This window comes from Ambystoma mexicanum, chromosome 11 (assembly GCF_040938575.1).
Source record: "Ambystoma mexicanum isolate Mex_15411 chromosome 11, UKY_AmexF1_1, whole genome shotgun sequence".
NCBI lineage: Eukaryota > Metazoa > Chordata > Amphibia > Caudata > Ambystomatidae > Ambystoma > Ambystoma mexicanum.
The window spans coordinates 1,258,856,658-1,258,876,061 of NC_090934.1; the positions used below are offsets into that span (position 1 = coordinate 1,258,856,658).

Genomic DNA, 19,404 nt, shown 5'->3' on the forward strand with positions numbered 1-19,404 from the left:
CTTGCCCTCTACACGTGGCACAGTGGGGTCAGATCCTCTCCATGCTGGCCCTGGGCTCAATCTCACATTGCTTGTGGCACCTGGCTCCATTGGTGACCCTCACCATTCACCAATGCTGTCAGGCAGGGCACCTTGTCACGAGGAAGAGTTTTTTGTATTTTCTTGTTCATCTAGCAATCAACTTATGATACAAAAATGGTCACACATTCAAACATGATTAGCCAACCAAATATATATGCATTTATTTATATAGTGGTTTATTTATTAGTGATGCATATTGTGCCAAGAATTAAAAGGGGATTGTGGGGAGACAGGTAGGAAGAGTTTTACAGCTAAATCACAACCCCATTCCAGAATCTGTTTTGCCAATGAAAAATAGCGGAGAACAACATTGATAACAAGGATTATATGTAAAGCTAGAAATAAAAAATCTTAAACATCAACATTCAGTCAGACATGATTAGAACATTAGTGTAGACATCAGGCCAGAAGAAGGAGTTATCACTGATCCTTCAAGGTTGGATGGAAGAGGCCGGCCTCTGGTTCTTCAAGAATTTGAGATGATCTCGTGGAAGCCTGAGGTTTGGGGTCTGTGACGCATCTTCGGATGTCGTCCTTCTCCCCTATGGGGAGCCCCTCTTCATGAGGCCAGGGACGTGAGGCTGCTAACCGACAGTCCCCCTTGGGGGAGTACTCAGCGAGAGGATCTCATGGGGAGGGATACCCCTTATGGGATTAGGCACGACTGTCTGAGGAGAACGCTGTATTCCCACCAATCACATGACCCTAGACCCCCTTCCTACAGTTACACCACCTTTCCTTCACCTTCCTCTTCAATCCTACCCTATGTACTTTACTAAGGCAATCCAGGTAGAGAGTACTGAGACGAGGAAGATCCTTAGAAAGTTACCACATCAGCACTCACTTAATACTGAGACAAGGAGGAAGTGCGGAGCACTACCAAATAAACATTGGAACCACATTTACCAGTCTAGTGGTTGCCGACTTCCTATTGGTCCAACAGTAGTAGTAATAGAGGATGGAAACCAGGAAGTGTTGTCAAGCCCTCCTACGAGGAGCCAGGAGCAGGAAAGCTATGCTTTACTGAGAAGGGGCTGTGGAGCAGTGCACCCTCCAGACAGACGGGGAACCTTTGCCAGCCGGCAAGGGGAGGAGAGCAGGAGAAACCTGCCAAACTCTTCAATGGGGAAACCAGAATCATGCCCTCCTTGGATGTACTGCGAGAGCCAGGAGGAACCCAACGTGCAGGCGGGTGCTGACTGAGAGGTCAAGAACCGGGAGGGAGTGGCTGAGGCCGGTCTAGGACGTGAGGAGGCGAATTAAGACTCTGGGTGCCCCAGAGACCTGGAAAGCGCAAGAATGTGAGACTGCACTGTTCCAGGAAGGAAAGACAACTTCAGAGCCACTGCAGAGCATGGGAAGATCCAGGAAGGTACCAGAGCCCCACAGACAAGCCCACTTACCTCAAGGGAGTCAATAGCCACACAAAACACACCACAAGGTGCGTGGGCTGCTGAGAAGTGGCTGAAGGTTCAAGGAGGTGGGGGCATAAATCAGAAGCCTGGGAAAAGAGGGTCTGGAACCCTAAAGCAGTAGGAGAAAAGCAACAAAGCAAACAGAATTGTACTACAGCATGGCAGGAGAGTGAACCAAGCCCACAGGAAGGAAACCTAAGGTCTGGGGCGTGCACCTAAATAGATTGAACTGCAACTTGATGGGCAGTTTATATAGTGCTTGGCAGGTTGGTGAACCAAGCCTGTATGACCCACTACAGCCTGGGGAGTGCATCCAGGCTACTCTTCTTCATTATAATACCTGGTGAGAGGGAATCAGGTATGCATACCAGGGTCAGGGACGCACTAGAGCTTGGGAAGTGCACCCAGGCTGCTCTTCTTCATCGCAGTACCTGGTGAGAGGGAACCAGGTCTGTACACCTGGGTCAGGGACGATGTATGCATAGATTGTTTTTTTTGTGACATGGAGGAGAAGCTCTTTGACTTGTTGGGCATGACCATCTCTTACCAAATGCATAAAGCTGATGGACTGCCTTTGAGTAGCAAAGTATTTGGTAATGGTCCACACAGAGGATCCCCAAGTCTGTGTATGGAAGGCACTCAGCCGTGACCAAGGTTAAGCTTTTAATTCTTTATCTGATAGATTTAAGATACATCCTATCTTTTTAGTGTGGGAGTCTCCTGAATATTTCTGGGAAATTATGAAACTCTCTGGAGTCCAAATGTGTTACCTTGGCTTTCTGTTTAGGTGAGTGAATCCCCTCAGTCTGACTGAATGAAGAGCTTTATATGGTGCTCTTTTACGTACATACGCCATTCATGGAATAGAAGCAACAGACCCAGAGAGGAGACCCTAGTCAAACAATTTGTTTTCAAGAGCTGTGTAAACCCAACGTGTCTCTGGTCAGGTGTAGCTGCAAGAGAATCCAGCAAAACATACCACAAACCCGCATCTCTCCAATCTTTGCTCTCTGAAAAGGGTGGCGTTTGTGTTCTCAGCAGTCTCTCCAAACAATGGCCTTCATGGAGTCACTGGACATCAGTCAAGCTTCATTTAGTCTACTTGGGATGTTGGCTCCTGTCAGTCACTTAGGGTTAGGGACCTTATCTTTGGAGGTACCCCCTGTACTTTTCATGAACAAGGTACAACTCCATGTTTTCAGTATCACACCAATTATTTGTCTGATTCCAATTTCCTTGGGGAAGAGGCTGCTCCCAGTCTAACTGGGTGGATTGTATGTCGTTTTTCTAACTTACATGTTTTCATGAACTCCCTGAAAATGAGCAAAATTTAAAATGTTCATTTTTATGGGTATTTTTTCATTGGAGGTTCCACCTAGATAACCGTAACCCCCACTTACCCTTCTCTTCCTTCCCATTCCCCCACTTTTGTTCTTCTGTTTCTTAACCTTACTTATGTTTCCATTCCAACCATATATATATGTACTGTCGCTATGGAGATTTGTCAGAATAGGGTCATGAAAATTGGGTGAGGGACATACACCAGTGATCCGGGATGAGGAGTTTCCCCTGTCTCCCAGGATGGGAAGCTCCACCCAGACTAATGAGCCGAGAGGCTCAGCTCGACTCTTGGTGAGAGGATTGCACCCCAATTTTTGGTGGTTCATCTCAGTCTCCTGAGGTGAGAGGCTCTTCCCAGTTTCCCAGTGTTCAGAAATTAGGAGAATCTTTTAGCACCAAGTATCATGGGCCTGGGGGCTCACCCCACTCTGCTGGGTTGAAGTGTTCGTGCCACATTCCTAATGTGAGGGGCTGGCGCCAACCTCCCTGGGTGAGAGGCTGACTCCAGCGAGCTGAAGAGAAGGGTTGCCCCCAGCCCTCTAAGGCAAAGGGCTGACTCCAGCCTCCTGGGGCAAAGGGCTGACTCCAGCCTCCTGGGGCAAAGGGCTGACTCCAGCCTCCTGATGCGAAGTGCTGACTGCACTTTGCTGGGGTGAGTGGCTTACCCTAGTCTCATGGGGAGACAGGCTCATAGCAGCCTCTCTGGATGAGGGGCTCACCCCACCGTCCGAGGGCAGAGGGCTTCCTGCAATTTCCTGTGGCGAGGGGGCTAAACTAGTCTCCTGAGCCACCTCACAGGGTGAGGAGCTCAATACAGCCTTTTGGGAGGAAGGGCTCAAGGGAAAGGGGCTCACCTGTGTTTCCTGAGGTGAGGGGCTCACCCTAGACTCCTGGAGTGATGGGCTCACAATAGTGTCCTGGAGCAATGGGCTCACACAGCGGCTTGGTAACAAGCTGCCTTCTCTCGTATCCTGCGGTAAGGGGCTCACATCAGGGTTCTGTGGTAGCTGCTTACCCCCAGTGACCTGCAGCAAGGCACTCCCATCAGGCACCTGTGGAAAGGGGATCCCTGTAGCATCCTGTGGCATTGGGCTCATACCAATCTCCCTGGGTGAGGGACTCAGTGCCATCTCCGACGGAGCAGAGTCCATGTCAACCTCCTTGGACGAGGTGATAATATCTGCCTCTCTGGGAAATGTGTTCACTCCAAAATGTGAAGAGAGGCTCACCCCACCCTTCTGGTGCAAGGAGCTCACCCCATTCTCCAAGGGCAAGGGGCTCACAACAGTCTCCTGTGGCAAAGGGCTCAAGCCAGTCTTTCTGGGTGAAGAGCTCAACCATGTCCCACTGGGTGAAAGGCTCATGCTAGCCTTTCTGGGTGACGTTCTCTGTTTAGTGTTAGTGGGGGATTTGCTCCTTTCAGTCTCTATGGGTGTGGGAATCCCTCTTTCCGATATGCGCATAGGACTTCCCTTAGTCTTTTTGGGTGAAATGCTCCTCCAAGTTTCCCTGCTCTCTGACTCTCTTGCTTTAGTGCTCTCATTAGCCTCTCTCTGGGAGGTGCTACCTTCAATGTGTCTTAGTGACAATGTTCCATCCTCGTCCCAGTGTGTTGGTTTCAGTTCAGTATCCCTAGACAGAGAGTTGCTCATGATCTCTTTAAGTGTAGACCCCACTAATGTTTCTCCCTCCAAGGTGCTTTCTTCAGTTTCCCTGGGTGTAAGTCTGTCATTTGTCTTTTGTGGTAAAGTACTGACCTTGGTATCTTTGGGGATCGGGCTCTTACTAGTCTGTCTTTGTGGTGTGCATATTTTATTCTCCCTCAGCTTCGGACTGGTGTTTGCCTCCCTCTGTAAAGTGCTGCCCTCGCTCTCACTTTGTGAGGAATCAAGACACTCCCCAGTCCCAATAATGAAGGATCTCATCTCAGTCTCACTGTTAATGGCGCTCTTGTCAGTTTCTATAGCCACGATATGTGGGCTCTTCTCTGTATCTTGATCTGAAAGAATGGGGCTCCCTTTCATGCCACCTGATGACTTTTCATGCTCCCCCATAATCATTCCAGGACTAGAGTTTTCCCAATTCTCTACAAACGAGCCATTAGGACTCCCTTCTGAATCCATGAGTGAAAGGTATGAGCTCCTCAGAGAACCTCCAAGTGAAAGGCTTTTATCCAAGTCCCTGATCGAAAGATCAGAGTTTCTTTCAGAACCCCTACTTGCCATGTCACTGCTTACCTCTCCTGTCCCACTGGAAAGTCTAGTACCTCTGTCAGAACCCCTGCTGGAATAGACTGTGCTTCTTGCAGCCCTTCTGGAGGAGAGGTGTGTACTTCCATCAGATCCCCTTATGGAGAAGCCAGTACTGACCTCTGATCTCCTGGAGGAGAGTCCTGTGCTTTTCCCAGACCCCATGACGGAAAGAGCACTACTTTGCTCCGAAGCCCTAATGGAGAGACCAGTCTCCAAATCCCTGATGATTGGATGAGGACTGCGCTCAACCTCCTTGGATAAGGGCACCAGGTTGTTCCCAGAGTTCTTATAAGTCTTCTTAAAACCATATACCTTTTTCTTCTCAGGAGTGAGATCCCTTATTACTCTTCTCCTGGATAGTGCCACCTCACTCATCACAGTTCCTGTAGACGTGGTCCCATCCTTCCTGGTTGATGATTGCACTGACAACATATCACTTCCCACTGATCCCACCGATGAGTTTCTATTGTTCTCTGCAAAGGAGATCTCATCATCCTTCTCTGTCTGTCCAGAGGCAGGGCCACCACACTTGATTAGGCGAGCGCTGGATGAAGTCCCATAGCCCTTGAATCCTAGGAAGAAAACAACAATTCAATTACATTTCTTAAATAACATCTTTGAAGCCTTACCCATGACATATTCTAGGTCAAACATGCAATGCTACGGAAATAAGGATATGTGCTAGAACGTCCTTACACCAGTGAGATGGAAGTGGAAATGCATGTCATAGTGTTGCCTGTGACAAATGGTTAAATGTTGGGAATCTGAAATAATAAAGGACAACAATAATATCAGTGGATCCAACGAACACCATTTGCCCCATTCTGGGTTTTTACTGACACCTTTGAAACAGGCAAGGAACAACAACAATAGCTGTGGCTTTTTTGTATAGATTGAAAAATTGGTTTATTCTTGGTTCAGTGTGTGTATGGATAGTGAGGATGGGGTCTGTGACTGAGTGGTTGAATGCATGCGTTTGTCATGTTCAACACTCCTTCCCCAATGTGTGCACAGTAAACCACACAAAGCCCCTAAGCAAAGAACCATTCAACGAAAATATTGCACCTGTAACAGACATGCCTCATGACTGACTTGTTACTTCCCAATCACAAAGCCTACAACAATACATTCCACAGATAAACACATGCCATGTACTGCTGCAAGAGAGGCATTAGTCTTGCTAGCGAGCTAAATCTTTGTTCCACTAGACCTGAGAAGGGAAGACACTGGTAAAGACTGGGGTCTGTGGCGAACCAGAATAAGTAGTCGACTAAGATGTGCCATGTTTTTAAAGATTTTTTTTTAAATAAAAGGAAAGCACCTATCTAGCCCTACTGCTATGAGGGAAGTTCCCTGACTAACCAACTAAAAGGAAGGGCGCTCGTCAAAGTCACAAATAAATAGTGCTTAGTCCAAATCCTACTAGATAGGTGCCCTAAAAAAGGAGGCGGAGCAATAGCCTCTGTCCTTGGCTTATGCCTGGCCCAATCACCTGGATCTCTTTCTCCAGTTCATTTTCAAATGTTGATCAGTTGTTCGCAATACAGTTCTCAACCTCTCTGCAGGTTTTGTATGCCAAATCTTAGTTCCATTTGGTTCCCTCTTTCAGGAAGAAAAGTTTACTAAATAAAATACCTCCATTTCCGACTGGGTGCTTGACAATATTCTGGTTTGGTACTAAATGACTGGAATCCTCCAGGTTCTCTCTCTCTCCAGTTTGGACTGTCTCTCTGTTTCTCAGGGCTCTCCAAAGCCCTCTGATAGGCTCCCTTTAGCTCAGATTAGGTAGGGTGTCTGCCCACTCAGGCCTATCTGGCTAGCCTAACCCTTGTGGTTTTCCCAGCCTTGAATATTAGTTTCTCTCGTTTTTAATGGGCTCTCCAAATCCCTCTGGTCCTCTGATATGCTTGTTTTAGCTCGGCTTTGGTAGGGTGTCTGCTCACTTGGTTTTCTCTGGCTTCCTCAGCCTCGAATATCATTGTTAGTCCTGCACAATGGTGTTACCTCTTCAGCACATTCACTTACCTTCTGCTGCTCGGCAGCTAATGCACTTCTTGTGCAGAGCTTTGGGTTCCTTTCTCTCCGCTGCAGTCTGGTCTCAGAATCAATTAACGGGCCCCAGACCCACCACAGCTTCTGTGTGGTCACTCCACCAGGCAAGACGGTCGCTTTGCGGTCCCAGTCTTCTTCTTGACCCAGGCTTTTTTTCCGTCAGTTAGGATGCCAGCCTACCAGCGTCTTGCAAGCGTTTTGTTCACTCTCCATGCTACCGATGGCTTTGCGTTCTAGCGTGCTCAGCCCCTCCAGGATGTATTCCCGTCAGAGGCTCGCATCTCTGTATGATTCTCTCTTAACTGCCAGGTTCTTCATGGTTTTATGTACGCCATTACAAACAAAAGGTGTGTGTCGTTCCTCTTTGACTGTGGAGTTCATGGGGAGTTCCAGCATTGCCTGAAGCCAAAAAGATTGAAGAAATGTCACGTTTTGGTGAATCCAAAACAGGGTTAACAGTCCCTCCGATTCCTATATAGTCAGATAATGTGTTCTGAATATGGAGTTCCTTGCGGGAATGGTAGTCCTTGTCCCCAAGAAGGGAGTCACTCCCAGTGAAGTTCCACTTGCCCAGACACCCTAGGGAGGGTCTTGCTGAGCGAGCTCGTCTCTCTGGCTTCAAAGGGGATTGCTCCCTTATGGGGAGAAGGGACGCATAGTCCAGATTCGTCAGAGGTCTGAAACAGATTTGGGGAGGGTTTATATTTCTTAGAGGACAGATTTAGCTGAGTGTTCCTTGGTAATCACAAAGCATGAAAAGTAAAGAGGAGAATTAGAATACAGCAGCATCCCCACCCCATTCCGGGAATAGCCTAATTGTCTAATTGTAAATGACATTTCAAAAGAACATATATTATTTATCAGTAGCCCACAAAGAGGCTGGCTGGTGAATGGTGAGAAGACTGAAGGGCTTATTGTACCTCTTCCTGATGTACTAATTCCAGAAACTGGTGCGAAAGCCTGGAATTACTCTTTTAACGGATCTTCCATTCTTAAGAAGCCTATCTGTAAATCTGCACATAGAGCTCTAATCCTGCAAATCAAGACAGTGGCCAACACCCGCTTTATCTCCTCCACCTCAAAGCAAATGGCCTTCCTTCTGTGATGAATTCCCCTGCTTAACTCTTGTCCAAAACGTGAGGAACCAATGGGGATATCTGTTTGCCCGCCAAGCAATGCTTAGCCTGAGGGCCATTGCAGGAGGGATCCCCTGGCTAACCACACCATGCCCCATTCATTGGGCATGGGCTCACCAAAGTTAGTGTGAACCTACCCCTGCCCCTTCAAGGGAATCTAAGAGTATGTACCAAACAGATATCACTCAAGCAAGCTTGTGGTCAAATAATCCCACAAAATATGAGAGCAGCAACTGAGCCTCAGACAGTCTCCTGCTGAGAGGCGAAATAAGATATGTTTTTAAATTGTTATATGGTTAATCAATAACTTTTAACAAATCTTCAATACATCATAACTGTACACAAAGAGAAAAATAAAAAAAACTTAAGAATAAGAAGAGTTAAAAACGAACAATATACAATTTCATTACAATTGAGATAAAAACAAAAATAAATTCTAATTTCACAATACATCAAAATACAATCAGTAAAAAAGAGAAAATTAATCATACCTAACAATTCATCAGAGATAAAATGACGAAAGTGCGTTATGCCTGTACCGGAAACTCTAACTGTAAAGAATCTAGATAATTAGTTACTGCAATCACAATGGTAGCAGTTCTACCAGAAAGACAGTTACTAAAGAGACTCATGATCACACAAGGCAAATAAATTGACATTTCAATTAAAATAGGTGAATCTTTGAACTGTCAATGCAGCACAAGTTGTAATTAAGTGCCTCAGCATTTCGATTTCATTCACATCTTGACAAAACCTATACACGCTTGACTGGGGTTGCCAGCATCCATAAGAATCAATACTTCGCTAGTTGGTAGAAAATTCCAGTGAAAGTGCAGAAAGTTACCTCTAATTCATATGTGAGGGTATATTGTTAAAAATGGAGCAAGAGTGCCTGCTTTTTTGTAATCCCCACTTAAGTGAATCAATGACTTGTATGTGTGCATCTCATCTATAGTGAGAGCCCAATTATAGCTAAATAATTGCAGTTTAACTTTCCCTAGATTTGTGGCCAGCTCAACAACGGATGACCCAATTTGTTTGAGGGGATTGCTGCAGAAGTTAAATTATTGACATACCGTTCCCCCTTATTATCCAAAATAAGAGAAATCTAAACTAGAGGGAATCCTTAGGCGGATTTAACATTTTATGACAAAAACTCAGAACTGTCCAACCGGCCGTAGCCTTAAGAGAATGGTTAACCAACTCATACCAAATCAAAGCAAGAGGCGTGCAGTTTGGTAACCAAAGCAACTTTCTCCAGAAAAAAACTTTCCAAAGTTGGTAGGAAGAAGAAAACCCAAGTGGCCTGAATTTCTAACCCACATCAAATTTTGCGGACAATTTTCCCCTCATAAAATCTCATAGCCGGGATCAGGGAGAACTTACCATACCTAGCACAGAGGTCGGAGTGGGCGGGAGCGGTCGGGAACGGTGCTCCTATACTTTTCATTTTTCAGTTTCACTGTTCCTATACTTTGATTTTAAAAAGAAACCATTCCGGAATGGTTTAGTTGTAAAATAAAAGTGTAGGAAGAAGTTGAAGCTTGCACTTCAGTGCACTGCATGGAACATTCCCTTAAACAATAGGTGTGATTGTTTGGGGGTTTAGATTGTGTGTGGGAGGGGGTGCAGCGATGGGTTTGTGGAGAGTGGGGCAGACTGGCAGGGAACATAGTTCCACTACTTCTTTTCGTACACTTCGACCACTGACCTAGCATCAATTCTATGCAATTGATTCAACAATTTGGTCATCCATGTCTTTAGCCAAGCTTTAATGTATTCTTTGTGTGGCTTAGCTGAAATGGGAAAACCTAAATAAATAACGTTGTCAACCAGCTCAATCGGGGTAGTTTCAATGTGCCAAGTATACGTTGGTGAGATCTTTTGCAGTGTACATTGCATTACCTAATGGGATTCACCTTAAGGGAATGAACATTTGCAAAGCTCCAAAATGCAGTAATCAAACGCTGTAAACCTAGTTGGGCACAGTCGAAGATGACAAAATCATTTGCATAAGCCTGACACATGACTTTCAGATTGCAGATTTTTGGGGAGGCAAAAGCAGCAGAAGCTAAAGATTCACCTATATCAGACATGTAAAGATTAAAAAGGGTGGGTGCTAACACACAGCCTTGCCTTACACCACGATGCATCTTGATCCTGCGAGAGAGAGATCCCTGTTGATTCAGTCCGACTTGAACATTCAAGCCTTCATGGTGTGAGCAAGGTCAACACCATGCCGTCACACTACCTGCGGTTTGCTCTCTGCAGGTCTGATGCGAGGTACGGCCACCGCATCCGAGGAGAACTACATGCAGAATCCAGGGAGAGAGAGGAGCATGCGAGGGAGTTGTCTGTTCTGCACAGTGCAGTTTGCAGTTCCGAGATCAGAGCTGATGGCAGAGCCAGATAGCTCTTCGGCTCAATGTACAATGCAGTGCCCAGTTGAATGAAACAGGACCCTCCCAGTTGCTGGCATGTCCAAACCAATCCCCGCAAAAAATGTCATAATACCACACAGCAGTTCTCTATTACGAGGGGGGCGGGCCAGTGCAGAGGTTTCTAGCAAAGGGTGTGTTTTTGGAGACAGCAAAGTAAAGGATTTTGAATCTGCTGGGAGGAGGGGGACAATGGGGTCCAAACTGGCACAGGAGAAAGAAGGCTGGATGGAGAAGGCAGGAGGTCAGAGGAAAAGGATTGCAGTAGTGAAGACAAGCACACAATCCCATCCTTAATTAGGAGCATCTTGATCTCCTCTGATTGTTAACAATATTGTGGTAAAATTCTTGAAGATAACATCCAGAAATATTATGCTCACCTCTTGGTAAATGAGATTTCTACCAATTGTGAGAGTTGGCCAATCAGAACAAAACAATATAACTCAACTCCTCCGCCATATGAGGGATCAACTATGTTCATACCTTCCCACACCATAGGCCTCTTGGGGACTGTTATTTGGATGGCACGGAGTGGACACCTCTTAAATATCCCTTCTCGCTACTTCCTGACAAAACACACTCCCTGGCAGACCTCTTTATCTCTATGTTGCACCTGGATACTAATAGTCTCACCAGTGCCAAATATCAAGCACTGGAGGGGGAGGAGGGGCACTTATTAGCTGTTGAATGCAAGCAAAATGGAGCACATGTGATAAAAGAACGGCCCTTGAAATGGAACAGAGAGTACACTGCAGAATTTGAGAATGTTTAACATGCCCTAGGACAAGCTCCTTTACTCTGTAATTACAAACCGGGAAGGAGGACCGTTTTAGCGATGGATGCTAACAAGGACAGATGATCTGTCATTCCACGGAATAGAATTTGCAGTAGATTTTGTAATGCCAGACCTGAAAGGAACAAACTCTTTTCCGTGATGTAGAAAGAGAAAACATCTGTCCTCTCAGCCACCCTCCCATCTCTCCACTCCAGCCCACACCACCACCACCTAACTACACTTCCACTCACCCACCTCCACCATTTCTCCACTTCTCCCTCTATATACTTCACCCATACAACCTCCTCTCCCCCTCTCTAACTCACACTTCCCATCCGTAAGCATAGCGAGGGCTGCTCTGGCCAACAATCCAATCTCAACAGCCCCCCTCACTCTTACCACACTCCTCTAGCCTCCCAAACCTCCAAAAGGGCACTAGTCGCATTTACCTCAGGACCTCCCAGGCCCTCTCCTCTGCTCCATCCTAGATCCAATTCTTTGCCCCACCTTATTCCGCCCAATACTCTCCTCCCACCCCAACCCTGTTGTCCTAGCCCTCTTTTCCTCTCCCCCAAAACCCAGAAGGACCTCCAGTTGCCTACTCAACCACCCCATCCCAACATTCACCTGTGCCTTCCTCTGAGCATCCCATCTTTTGCTCTGCCACCTCCTTTGTCCCCACATTCACTGCACCCTCTAATCCTACATCATACCTCACCACCCATACCCAGTCAGACCACTCCCGCATACAATTCTTCTCCACCAACATACCCACCTACCCGTGCTCTTGCCCCTAACGCATCCCCACGACGGAAACCAAACCTACTCTCTTGCATGCTCATTGACGCCAGGTCAGTATTGTGATGAATCCTACAGATTCCTCACTAATTCCTTGCCTAAAGTCTCCTCCCAAGTGGCCAGGGAAAGGCAGACGTTTTCTGATCCTGACCTTGGAGGTGGTGTTGTGAAGGAAGATCCCATGGGAGTAGACAAGGCCCAGAGGAATGAGAGGACTCTGTGGAATGAGACACAGTATTTGTCCTCCTCTAGGGAGGATGACTACACAATGCCAAAATATGTAATAGCTTGCTGCAATAAACATCTGGATATTCCACAAGAACTGCCTGCAAAGAGGGGTGAAAACAATTATAAAACTCCTTACAAAAATCTTGACAATTAGAAAGCTAAAGACCTCTCTGGCGCCCAAAGTTACAGTGAACGAAAGTCTATAAATAATAACAGCTTAAAAGAATTGCCTGGCCCTTGTCAACCAAGTTTGGTGACTAATTCCTAAGAAATTCCTTTAAGGAATATTGTGAGGAACAAATGTGTGTTTAAAAGTGCAAATCTAGGTCAGACAATTAATTTTGTCATTAGGAACTTCAAGTCCCATAATTACCTAGGTACAGAGATAAGGAAGAGGGTGGAAGAGGTGCAATGTTTCAGGAGCCGTCCAATCATTAATCCCAATGCCCTACACCTGAGGGAGGCTGAGAGGCTTAAAAAGCCCCCTGAGGTGCAGGCCATAAGAGATAAGGAGAAGAGTGGTAGTAGTAAGAAGCAGCAGCGTGACTCGTGCAAACAGTCTGTACTGAAGCTGGAGGAGAGAGAGGACGCCGGGACCCCTGTGTGGCAGATTGCAGCTGCCGGTCCTGAGAGTGTCTGTGCCTCCCAGAGTAGGAAGGGCAGAGGTCACACAGCAGGAAGCTTGCAGGAAAGAAGCTTGCCAGTTGGAGACCCGTGTTGCAGAGGTTGTAAAGCAGGAAGCAAAGACAAGGGAAGCTTTCCTTCTCAAGAGGCCGTCTCAGGTGGCTGGCGTACACCTTACAGCCTCGAGGAGATTTCTGGTGGCTGGCGTGCATCAGGAGATCTCCAGAGCAAGGCAAGCTCCAAATACAGGTGGCATGGGCGAAGGCGGACTGAAGGACGCAGTTTGCCGAGAAGCAAGAAGTCACCAAAGCAGAATTCCTGCGAACATCGAGGGAAATGGAGGCGTGTGGCTTACCCAGAGAGTTCACAGGTTTGTAGTGACCCCGGAAAGCTCCATCTCCCTTTGTGTGGCTCAGGCAGGTGTTTGGAGATTGAGCAACGCTCGCGTAGGAGTGAAAGAAGGTCAATTTTGAATACCAAACGATTGAACAGAAGCAGACGCGGTACTCGCGTAGAAGTGAGAGTGATTCCCAATCATGTTCTTTGAATGTTCATATATTGTCAAATTTTGGTTCGATATTTGGAAATGTATTCAGCGCATCTTCTCTATAAATGTTCCGTTTTCCCCTTTAAGCATATTCTTAGGAAGCGTAGCCATTACAACACATATTCCACCGGACTCTACTAGATTATATGACCTACTCATATGTATTGCATTAAAATGTATTACAGCAAACTGGAAAGACTTTCAATCACTCTCTACCAGAGCATGGTGGAATGCTTTATGTCAAACTCACAAATTGGAAATGTGCATGGCTAAAAATCTTAATACAATCACTAAATACAACGCTAAATGGCACTATTTCACATGTTATCTCAACTGTTTCAATGCAACCGCTCATGGCTCCTGAAGAAACACTCCCATGCTTACTTTACTAATTGAATGATTATATTTATATAAAAATGCTTGGTTTTAATTATCACTGTAATAGAAGAATCAGTTATATGCAATAAGCTGTTATACCCATCTTCCCCCCATTCAACCTCGCTCCCTTCTGTATTGGTATGTTAGCTGTCTGTTTCCCTGTTTTGTCTCCCCATCTCTCCACTCATATTTCCTTATCAGTTACTCATTGCAGAGATGTATTATATTAATCCAGGTTTAATCAGCACTATCTACAATTTCTAATCCTTACTTGTACAATTTAATGCATCAAATTTTCTATATCTTCAATATGGTTATATTCTCTTTGGTTTAAAATTGTTATCTCTGTTCATTCTTGATGTTTACCAGATCTACTCAAAGTCTGTAATGTGCTAACACATGTAACAATATCTGTATCTTGAATAATAAAAAAAAAAAATATTAAAATAAAAAAAAAAAAGAAGTGAGAGTGATTCCCAAGGTGAATTTGACTCTCTAATGAATGAAAAGCAACATTTTGTAACTAAGCTGAATGATTGTAATGGTTAAAGGTGTGAGTCTGTGTAAAACCCAGCAAACCAAGGGGGCAATATTGTTAAAAGCTAAGACCTACAAGCATTGCCCAAGCCAAGAGACAATATTGTTAAAAGCTAAGACCTACAAGCATTGTCCAAGCCAAGAGACAATATTGGTAAAAGCTAAGACCTACAAGCCTTGCCCAAGCCAAGAGAGACTAAAACGTAGGCAAGAGCAATTAAGTCAACATTGCCAAAAGCAGAAGGGGGCTAATGAAAGGTGTGCAGAGGGGGAGACTTATTGCTCAGATTTTGTCCAACATCTGCTGAATGCTGGTCGAAACTCACATTGCCAAAGACAGGGGAGATGCAGAAATAAACCCTATCCGCACACCAAGTGAAGCTGTTTGTTGTCCACCCTGTTTCTCTCGGCCTCAACCTGCTCAACATGCTTTAGTCGGCAAGAGGAAGCTGTCCCACATCATACGCGGTGAAACTCTTCAGCCCGACACGACAACGTCTGTACTGAACATTTGGCTCCTCCCCCTTTTCTTCTGACAGCGCTCTACAATTGGAGCGGGCTGGCGCACCCGCGCGTGCACCCAAGTGGATGCCATATGAAGCTGTTTGGCTGTCCCCCCTGCTTCTCTCGGCTTCGACCTGCTCAACATGCTTTAGTCGGCAAGAGGAAGCTGTCCCGCATCATACACAGTGAAACTCTTCAGCCCGACACGACAAGTAATAATGAACTCTGTTTTGTAGGCATAGTTAGACTTTGTTAACTTTGAGTTACATGAGGGGACTTTGAGGGGGCACGGGCGGGCGTCTTAATTCATGTAAGACTGCTGAAATTGTTCTATCCTTTTGTTGCAGCGTCTCCACTGCACATTTGGCTCCTCCCCCTTTTCTTCTGACTGCGCTCTACAATTGGAGCGGGCTCGCGCACCCGCGCGCGCACCCAAGTGGAACGACTAGTGAAGCTGTTTGGCTGTTCGGGTGTGCGGCGGGTGCGGGGTGTCCCTCTCCATTCTATTGACCTGGGCTGTCGTGTTTTTCATGTTTGGAGGCTGGTGATTAGTTAACACGGAAGCCCAGGTAGGAACCTCTCACGTGCGAATTTAGATTCAAAGTGATTGAATATAGTCAGAATTGCTGACTGAGCTCACAGCTACTTTATTAGGTATACAATATTTACAGCCAGGCTGCTAAACGCACCAAGTGTATTTTTGTAGTTCGTGAGCAAATTGCTGCATGCTACGACAGAGGGAGTTGATCACAAGGTCATTAATTTAACATTGTTTATGGGCTTGATCTTAAATGTGAAATGTGAATCTTCTTGTGTTCAGCGAAGACCTTTTTTGCACTTTATTTCTTCCTTGTTCCTTTGTTTTATCAACATTTACAAATTGTGTGATGTCAGCACGGTTGCGTAGTGGTCATATTGAAACCAAAATGACTACCAAATCTCGCAAAACCGATGTTCAAAAAGGCAAACTTTGCCTGGACACGCAAAACACTTCTTTACCTGTAAGAAAAAGAAATGATATTGCTTGTCCCCGAAGTCCTGTGAGAAACAAGACATCTCTTGTTGATCCTTCTCAGAATGAAATTATTCCTCATGATGTAACATTTGCGCACACTACTACACTTCCTGCCAATACACTTACAGTACAAGGAGAAGTGCGAGTAGCCTCCATGGGGAAGTTTATTGAAATTGCATTGCCTCAATTTTCTAGGAAAAGTTTCTTAAGTATTTATGAATCCGAAGAAATTAATACTCTGGGTGCAATTGAAGATACATCCCTAGGTCCTCCATCAGACATATACATCGTGGCCCCCGCAGTATTAATAGAATTAGAAAAAATGGTATTACTTTCAGATGGACCATCGACCCCGGTCACAGTCCCTCCAGGCCGTAAAGACAAAGTGCATTTACATCGCCAAGAACATCTTACTTCTTGCCTGGCAACTTATCCATCTACTAATGAAATGGACATATTGTCTAATAAACCTGCATTGATTGCGGCAGATAATGAGGAAACGTGTCAAACTACTTTTGGCCAGACATGTTCCTCTCCCGAGGGTGAATCAGGCATACCCATGTCGTCCTCGAGTGGAGAAAACAACGCTACCCTACCACTTAATTCCAATACCCTAGCAGACGATTTGCAAATTTTGAATCCTATTATCCAGTAATTTCTAGAATACTTAATCTGCTAGATCGTGGACATGACTACACTCACTACAAACTGCGTGACTTTAAATCTTCACAGGCAGCAATGCTTTCCAAATTAAATAAGCTGGAAGGTTATATCTTTGCCGAAAACGTTAAAAAAGAAGGAGGCTGTAACACACCGCCCCCTTCTAATATCTGTCATCACTCCATTACCACGCAGACTTGATCTGTGTCATCACTCCTTTGCCACGCAGACTGATCTACCTACTACTAAGAGGGTGACTCCTCAAATTTGCCTAGAGAAACCTCCAGCGTATGCATTCTCTCAATCATTTGCACACACAGTAACTGCACCTAAAACCAGTGAAGCAATTCAAATATTCACACATGCTCAACTGTGTCAGATGGTCTCTGACCATGCAGAAAAAATTGACCAACTATTATTTTTTAACCAACCCAATGATGAAACACTTGGTGCATCGGATGTGCAAGATGATTCATCACCTCCTGTTATTAATCAGTTTTATCCTGATAGTCCATCTGCCCTTGCAGCCCTATTGGACGAGGGAACTCACAAAAAAAAGTCTTTAGACGTGGGTGAGACATGTCTTGACGACATACATGATAACACACACCAAAGACATTTTGCCTCAAGAAAAGAAAAGAGGCTCTACACACATGCAATGAATCGTTTAAATTTATGCAAAGCAGCACAAATGGATTCAGAAAAAATAAAAAAAACAAAAAAGGAAACTGAGATCAAAACAAAACTGATACAAACAAGGATACTGTAAATAAAAAGAATAACAAGTCTGCGAGAGATCTAGCCTTAACTAACCTCCCCAAAATGGCAGCAACAGAATTGGGGATCAACACTGAGGAGCTTTCTCTAGAAAGCAGATTAGCTCTCCAATTACATCCCCTCATGGCGAGTAAGAGGGGAACAACTCAACTTAGTGTACTCGATAATACAACCTTGGACACACAACTTGAGTTTACATCCTCTCTCACCGTTCCTCAGCAGTCATTGCTACCTACATATTATAAACCTATTCCGAATAAGAAAAACTCAGCACTCAAAAATCAATGTGCTGCTAAGACAAACAATGGTGCTGAGGAAAGGTTGACACTTACAGAAGTAAAACTTCATGTGGAAAAGGTGATTGTTAAAAAGAAACAAGTTTCTACATGTCATGACAGTATATCTGAACATACTGCATCCCACAATTTCCAACATCATAGTGAGGTTGATTTCGGAGAGATGGGTTGGGAAAAGTTTAACTCCGACCTCGAAGAGGCTCATGTAAGTTTGCATCTATTGGAAGGTAATACCTCCAAAGCTGTGAAACTTCAAATTCCTGATCAAGATGTAGCACTGACAATTGTCCAAGACAATGAATCTGTTCATATCCCGCAGATTTCGGGCATTTTAGGTTGGATTAGTAATCCTAAAATAAATGGAGACAAGAGCCTAAATCGCTCATTTATGCTTGAGGCATTTCACAAAATACCCACACGTAGAACACTAGTATCAAGAGATATGGATCACATTGCCTCCAGTCAGCAACTACAGGATGGTATTTCAAGTGCAATCCACCATAATAGCTGAACTAATTTGGGGAAACAGAAGGGAGCTGAAAACGTTAGGTTTAGCCCTAACTTCATTGCAGTCGATTGAAGAGGCAAAAGCTTTTAATGAGACCCCCCTTGTTACTGCATCAACAATTAATCTCGAAACATCGGAGGCGTTATCTTCCCAACTTCCAGAGGCTGTGGTAATTGCACAATTAGCAGCCATTTCCACTAATACAAAAGATTGGCCATGGCTAACAGTTCTGCTGGGTTCGGGAAAGGAAGGACTAAAAACAACCCCTACATAGTAGCAAAAACTGGCTCAGGGTGATGTCCTGGAATTCATGTGGAAGCTAAAACCTCTTAACTTGGGCAACAGGATTTGCACCGCATGAACAAAGGGACATCATATTGTGCCAGGAAAAAATTTCATTAAAACAAATTCAGATCAAAGGCTTTGTTCCTTTCCAAATAGAGGCAAAGCATGGTTCCAAAGGTAGGCCCTCTGACGGAATTGGGATTTTTCTCAACAATGTACTTGTATTCTCACTTTTAAAGTTGCATAGATCTCACTCTTTTGTGGCCATTGTCATCGAATTGAGGGATGGTAATTGTGATTGTTATTTGATAATCTCAGTATACTTTAACCCGCTTTCCATGATTCTTGAAAAAGTCTTGGAAAAGTTGGAGACATTGTTTGATGAGGTCTTTCCCCCGTTGGCCCCATTGCAAAGTAATGCTTGGAGGTGACATTAATTCAGATTGTACGAGGCATTTAGCCCCAGTAGGTAATTCAGACTACCTGTTAAAAACATCACCAGCCGTTAAGAGAGGGGAACTTTGGCATACAATTCTGTCCCGGTGGAATAGTGTTTTAACTCCCTTTAAGGACAAAGGGTGTATTGAAACATGGAAACTAAATCATTTAAAATCATGTATTGATTACATTGCTGTGTCAGAAGATCTATGTCTAAAGTGCAATGAAGTTGAGATTGTTCTAACGGACCTAAGTGATCACAGCATTCTACACTTAAGGATCAAACTTCAGATCCCTGTTCTGAAGAGTGAATTACAGC

General features: G+C 44.9%; 1 protein-coding gene across 2 annotated transcripts in view; it reads right to left on the reverse strand.

The window, feature by feature from the left end:
* Positions 1–217: 217 nt before the first annotated feature.
* The window catches only part of LOC138504297 (uncharacterized), a 344,376-nt gene continuing 325,189 nt past the window's right edge, over positions 218–19,404 (reverse strand). For both annotated transcript variants that reach the window (XM_069624699.1, XM_069624698.1), the window contains exon 6: positions 218–5,661. In XM_069624699.1, coding sequence (XP_069480800.1) covers positions 3,377–5,661 — 2,285 coding nt within the window. In that variant the 3' untranslated portion in view covers positions 218–3,376. The remainder of the gene's footprint in view (positions 5,662–19,404) is intronic.